Source organism: Zalophus californianus, chromosome 12 (assembly GCF_009762305.2).
Source record: "Zalophus californianus isolate mZalCal1 chromosome 12, mZalCal1.pri.v2, whole genome shotgun sequence".
NCBI lineage: Eukaryota > Metazoa > Chordata > Mammalia > Carnivora > Otariidae > Zalophus > Zalophus californianus.
In genome coordinates, this window is record NC_045606.1 from 39,283,124 (window position 1) to 39,289,700 (window position 6,577).

General features: G+C 52.6%; 1 protein-coding gene across 1 annotated transcript; it reads left to right on the forward strand.

Annotated features, from left to right (window-relative positions):
* Nucleotides 1-823: 823 nt before the first annotated feature.
* Nucleotides 824-6,223, forward strand: DLX6 (distal-less homeobox 6). Its single transcript, XM_027572994.2, has 3 exons — nt 824-1,619; nt 2,897-3,090; nt 4,970-6,223. Exons 1-3 carry the CDS (start codon nt 1,196-1,198, stop codon nt 5,219-5,221), a joined length of 870 nt encoding a protein of 289 aa, XP_027428795.1. The 5' UTR covers nt 824-1,195; the 3' UTR covers nt 5,222-6,223.
* The last annotated feature ends 354 nt before the right edge of the window (nt 6,224-6,577 follow it).

Here is a 6,577-nt window from a genome sequence, read left to right on the forward strand (position 1 = left end):
TAATCAAGATTTGCCAAACCACTAACCGCATGTATCATTTGCATATATTTGAAAGCATTACAGTAGCTTCTGTTTTCAATAGGAAAAAATGCATTACTGTCAGTCCTCCAACGATTCGCTTTCAGAACAGGCTGCTGCGTTCTGAGGGGAAAAAAATATTCTCCCCCTTTCTTGTTCAATATATAGGAACTACGGCCTGAAACGTTAGGAACCCCGCCAAAACAGGGTCTGATTTTTCTTTTTCTTTACACCCACCCCAACCAAGGGATGGGGCCCAGGTGTGGGGGTCTTCTTCCCTCTGTGGTTTCAATAAAGTACATCTAGAAAAATACACGGTGACAGGGCGCTCCCGCGGGACTACAGTGGGACTGAGGGAGGGGGATGTGGAGGGGAGGTCAAGGGAGGGGGGCCTCGCTTTAAAAGCAGAGGGCACTGCTTCTGAGAACAGGCAGCCTGCTGGGGTGCAAGGGGACTGAGAGAGAGAGCGGCCTCCGGCCGGGCTGTTCCAGGGCTGCGGTACTGGGACCTGAGGCTCCGGGTTCGGGGGCGCGATCTGCGGCGGGAGGCGTCGGCGGCCGCCGGGCGGAGGCACCTCCCTCCCCGGCAGCCCTGCGCGCAGAGCCGCGCGGCCCCCGGCTGCAGCTCGAGGCTGGGATTGGAGTTGCCGAAGGTAGGCGAAGAACTCGGCGAGCCGCGCGCACACCAGTAGAAGCCGTGCGCCTGTGACGTCAGCGGGCGACTGACCAATGGGGAGGCGCTGCCCTTTGGAGACAAACCATTCGACTCGTGGCGTCTGCATCAAGTCTGAAAGCAGACGCGCAACTTTCGCAGAATCCACCTTAAAATCTCTGCCTTAAACTGCACCAGCCCCCAAAAAATCCAAGGGGGGAAAGAAGGGGGGGAGAGCAGATTCCCCCCTCCCCCCTCTCCTCTCCCATCCCTCCCCCTTCCTCCTCCCTTTGAGTTAACAAGGCCCTGCTCACTATATCTCTTTATATTAAAAAATATATATATTAGAGAAGAGCGAGGGAGAGGGCGAACCACCTCCACCCCCTCTTTTAAAAATTTTTTTATTTATTTTTTTTTCAAGAATCCCAAGAGCTAAGGTGGCTGCAGAGGGGAGAGCGGCGCGAGCCAAGTGGGGGGAGGGTGGAGGAAACCCGGGAGAAGGCTTTCTCCAGCCCCCAAAGTTTTGATGATGACCATGACTACGATGGCTGACGGCTTGGAAGGCCAGGACTCGTCCAAATCCGCCTTCATGGAGTTCGGGCAGCAGCAGCAGCAGCAGCAGCAGCAGCAGCAGCAGCAACAGCAGCCGCCGCCGCCGCCGCCGCCGCCGCCACAGCCGCACTCGCAGCAGAGCTCCCCGGCCATGGCAGGCGCGCATTACCCTCTGCACTGCCTGCACTCGGCGGCGGCGGCGGCGGCGGCGGCCGGTTCGCACCACCACCACCACCAGCACCACCACCACGGCTCGCCCTACGCGTCGGGCGGCGGCAACTCCTACAACCACCGCTCGCTCGCCGCCTACCCGTACATGAGCCACTCGCAGCACAGCCCTTACCTCCAGTCCTACCACAACAGCAGCGCGGCCGCCCAGACGCGAGGGGACGACACAGGTGAGAGGCCGCTGGGGCAGCTCGCTTCTCCCGCCTCCCGCCTCCCCGGCTGCCCCCCACCCCGCCCGCCTCGCGCACTTCCTCACCGCCGGGGCCTCCGCCGGCCCCCTCCCCCAGGCGGCCCGGCGCGCCCCCGGCCAGGCCTCGTGCGCGCCCGCTCGCCTGGCGCCTGCTTGCCGGCCTCCGCCCAGCCGGGCCCCTTCTCGCCGCAGCCGACCCTCGGCTTCCTCGCGGAGCGGCCCGCCTCGCTCGCTGGTCTGCGGCGCGCCACTCGAGCCGCGCCGCCGGCTCCGCGCTGGCTTCGCTCTACGAGTTGGTCCGCACTGCGCGCCCCGGCTCGCTGGGTCTGTGCGCCCTTTGCCTCCCTCCTCCCCTCCGGGCTGTGAGCGGCGTTTGGCAGGACTGGGGACATTTCTGGGCCGGAACTGGGGAGCGTGTTTTGCTCCCCAACCCAATTTGGGCGGCCAGTGGCCTACTTTGCGGGTGGCGCCCGGTGCGCTTCGGTGACCCGAAGGGAAGCTGACGTTGCCTCTAGCTCTGGTTAAGCTGGTGACAATTGGGCTCTTTGCTGCGGGCTTTTAGATGTCCCCCACCCCCCACCCCTGACCAGGCCCCCCTCCCTCTGGGTTTTCGATCCAGTGTTGGTTGCGCCTTTGTTCCCAGAGGCGAAGCAGAGGGCCGCGGGCGGACGGTTCTCAGCCCCCGAGGGGTTCAAAGTTGCCAGGCGATGCTCAGCCCGTTCCGGAGCTGGTCTGAGCGGCTGGTTGTGTTGTGTTTTGGGTTTCGGTCCCTCTCAGCAGAATCATTTTGAACACGCCGAGGGTCTTGATGCACCGGGCTTGGAGCTAGTGACAGCAAGTCAACTGTCCGCATCAACATCAGGGTGGCTCACGCACAGCCTAAGGCACTCTAAAGCCAGGCCGAGGGCCCCCCCGCTCGGCGACGAGGGCAGCCGCCCCGCAGCGCCACGCGCCACCGAGAGCGGCCGGCGCCGCCTCCGCTGCGGCAGAGCGAGGCTCTTGGCCCTGGCGTCCAGGGCGCTCCCGCGGTCCAGTCCCCGCACTTTATTAGGGCCGGAGTTAAGGTCGGGAAGACGCTTTCGCCCCCACAGGAAGCTCCCGGGCACTGTGAACCCAGAGAGGTCAGGGTGGCGTGGGGACGCTTTGAAGAAATCCTTTCTGGGCTTTGGGGCGACCCGGCGCAGGCCAGGCCAAGCTCTGGGAGGCTGCGGCAGTGGGCCTCACGGGTGACTGCTCCTCTCTATTTTTTGCTTGCAGATCAACAAAAAACCACAGTGATTGAAAACGGGGAAATCCGGTTCAATGGAAAAGGGAAAAAGATTCGGAAGCCTCGGACCATTTATTCCAGCCTGCAGCTCCAGGCTTTAAACCATCGCTTTCAGCAAACTCAGTACCTGGCCCTTCCCGAGAGAGCTGAACTGGCAGCTTCCTTAGGACTGACACAAACACAGGTAATTCCCGAGAAGCCCAGGTATCCCTGAAATGCTGACCCTGCTTACAGATCGGGCAGGGAGCGCATCAGGAGGAATTCTGGGCCTAGTCAACTAAGGACGGAAGGAGCTTATTGACAAATCCCTTTGCTCCGTTACGCACTTTCCGGGACAACACAGTTTGGAATAAGTGACCTGGTATTCAATGCTGGATTGGATTTGCACATCCTCCCAACCCTCGGCGACCCCACTCCAGCCTAGTGTCCTTTGGTGACCAAACTCATAAATTAATCGAGGCCTATTGCAGAGCAGAACAACAAGAAAGAGAACAAACATGTAGGAGGAAAAGATGTTGAGGCCAGGAGGCAGAATAAGAACCTATGTTTCTTAAGGATCCATTTGTGGGTCCTGGGACTTAATAAGGATTTCAACTCATTGACATAGAATTATGAAATGAAATGTTGGGGGAGGCAGCAGATGGGTATGGGCTCCAAGAAGATTTAGTAAACGGACCAAGGTGCAACCTCTCCGTTCTATATATCCGTCATAGGCTAGGTGAGGTGGGTTTTTCTGAAGATAGCCCTGTGCTCAATGTTTTAAATCATCCTGGGGGACTGGCTGGTGCAGGCTGAGGTACATCCCTGGAGTACAGGACTTGGGAGCAATGGCAGAGTTGGAGATCAAAGAGGAATGCTCACCAAATTACAGCAGGTGAAGCCTCAGTTAAGTACAGTTGCTGAATTCTCCTGTTCCACTAATTTGAAAGACATATGGGGCATTTTAGACTTCACAGGAAGGGGCTTAAGTAGGTATATTAGGACCCTGGTCATAAAGCCAGGCTGCAATCACCTGTGGTTTTTGTCTTTGTCAATTAACTTAGCTGCATGGGTTGGTAGGCCTCATGTGAGGTGGGTGATCTTCAGCATGGGGACTCCAGGGTTTACGAGACTCTTGCTGGTAGGTGATTGTGTGGTGCCTTAGAACGGATGCCCCTTAAGCTCTTCTTTTCAATTCAGCTTGCTTTCTCTTGCCATATTGCCACTGGAAATATTTAGGATTTTATGTGAAGGGATTCCTGCTACTCAGTAACTTATATCCTTCTTGGAAAAGCAGCTTCCTATGGCTAAGGAATTTTAAAGGTGAAAGAAGCGGCACCATAGAATTTCCTTCTTCAAATAAAGTCGATCTGGGATGTTAGCTTAGATATGCTGCCATCCCAGAGTGCTGATTCGCATTTAATTTTCAGGAGCCCTTTGACTTTTAGCGACTGCACTAACAATCATGTCGGGATTATTGACCACAATTTGACTAAAGCAACATACAAAGTAGGGAAGTAGGGAGGCACCATCCCTATTCCCTACAGGATTATGAGACTATATTTCCTTCAGGGGAGAGATGCTCCATGCACGTGCAATATATGCAGAGGTATATTCAAGGCATTTGGTTATAAATGTACAGGCTTGTCTCTGTTCACAGTCATTTGCTCACTGTACATGCATAGAGATGCCAGGTTTGGGGGTTAGTAAATACAAAAACAGACTAACAGAGGAAGTGTGTTCAACTGGCTTTCACCTGCAAAGTTCTCTGTTTAAAGATTCTCCTTCTGACTTTAAACCTGGCTATCTTACTTGCCTTTCTTCTTATTTATACTGCTGTTTTAAACCCAGGCTTGCATCCAACTGAAGAAAGAGTTGCAAGGACTTCAGGTATCCAGACAAGATACCTGGTAAATTGGGGCGGGGTAGGGGACAGGAGTCTAGAAAGAGCTGGAGGAAGGCGGGAAGTTGGCATTTGTGGTTTTGTTTGTTTTGGTTTTTGGATATTGCTTCCAGAGCCTCGAATAGAGGCACGGGCTGGATGCTTTTTCATGCCTAATGATCAGTGCTCCATTTCGTTCCAGGTGAAGATATGGTTTCAGAACAAACGCTCTAAGTTTAAGAAGTTGCTGAAGCAGGGCAGTAACCCGCATGAGAGCGACCCTCTCCCGGGCTCAGCGGCCCTGTCGCCGCGCTCTCCGGCACTGCCTCCAGTGTGGGACGTTTCTGCCTCAGCTAAGGGCGTCAGTATGCCCCCCAACAGCTACATGCCCGGCTATTCGCATTGGTACTCCTCTCCACACCAGGACACGATGCAGAGACCACAGATGATGTGAGTTGTCTGGGGGAAATTGATACCCTAGGGAAACGTCTGAACAAGGCAAGGAGTCATCCAGGACCTGCTTGCATCTGCCAAACCCAGCCAACGGAGCAGGCTCGGGAGAACTCTTCTGGGTAGCAAGACAGTCTGGGCGCTTGCTCACTCTCTTGCTCTCTCTCTCTCCTCTCCTCTCTTTCTTTTCTTTTTTTTTTCTTTTCCTTCCCTCATCTGCTTTTTCCTTTGAGCAGCCTCAGTAACTGATCTTGCATTCTAGGGAGAGAGACAGAGAGAGAGAGAGAGACAGAGACTGGTTTCTATGCCAGCGCTCCTGAAACCCCTCACTGCAAGGACATTTTCCCTTACCCTTTGGGATCCAGGCTCTGAGCCTCCTCTTCTCTTTGGGAGTATCCATCAGAACGACTTTTTTTTAACAGACATTTCCCCCACCAGAAGAATCTGTGCAAACATGGCAGCATTTTTACTTGTTTAATGAGCTTAAGACATTACATGATGAAAAAGAAGCATTTTGGGCTCCTGCATTTTTATTTACCAATCCCAGACTGACAAAAAAAGAAAAAGAAAAAAAAAAAACAAGAAAAAGAAAAGAGAAAGCAAGCAAAAGAAAAAACCCTCACATAACAGTCCTTCTCTAAAGAAAAAGGAAAAATCAGCTGTAAGATTAGAACATTGCCACAAAGGGAACGCTGCATGTTTTATCAAAATGCAATGAGCAAGAATGATGATGTTTAAAAACAACAACAACAACAACAACAAAACCAAACCACTCTTTCCCCACCGCACCCCCAAACCCTGAACTGGAATCAGGAAAGACAGAAGAAACAACCAAAATCACCATTCTATTGCTTTGATACCTTTACTAGGTGAATTGGTGGCATTCACTAAGCTAATAGGGACGTTTATATTGAGAAACATTTCTGTATATATTGTTGAATTTTAGTTGTACATATACTTTGTATGGTTTTGTCTTCTTTCATATATGGAGTAAAAGCCACAAAATGCTGGGAGTGTCCTGTATGTTTCTCTCTGTGTGTCTCTATCTCCCCACCCCCTCCTCCTGCCCTCCCAGTATATTTTCTATCACTCTTAAAAGAATTCCTATTTCCTAATATGGGAAGCCCTATATATAAACATCAAGTGCCTGCAAAGATGTCAGTTTGCAGCACAAGCCTTTGTCTTAAAGTACTCTAACATTAAACATGGATGTTTTCTCAGCTTCCTCTAATATTATATTTTATTGTAATTTCTACACATTATTTATTTAAAAAAAAAACATTAGAATGATCTATCCCCAGGTTAGCCTCTAGACATCCAGTAGTTCCCAGTGCTGAAACTGAGTGTTCTCCTTTTCCTT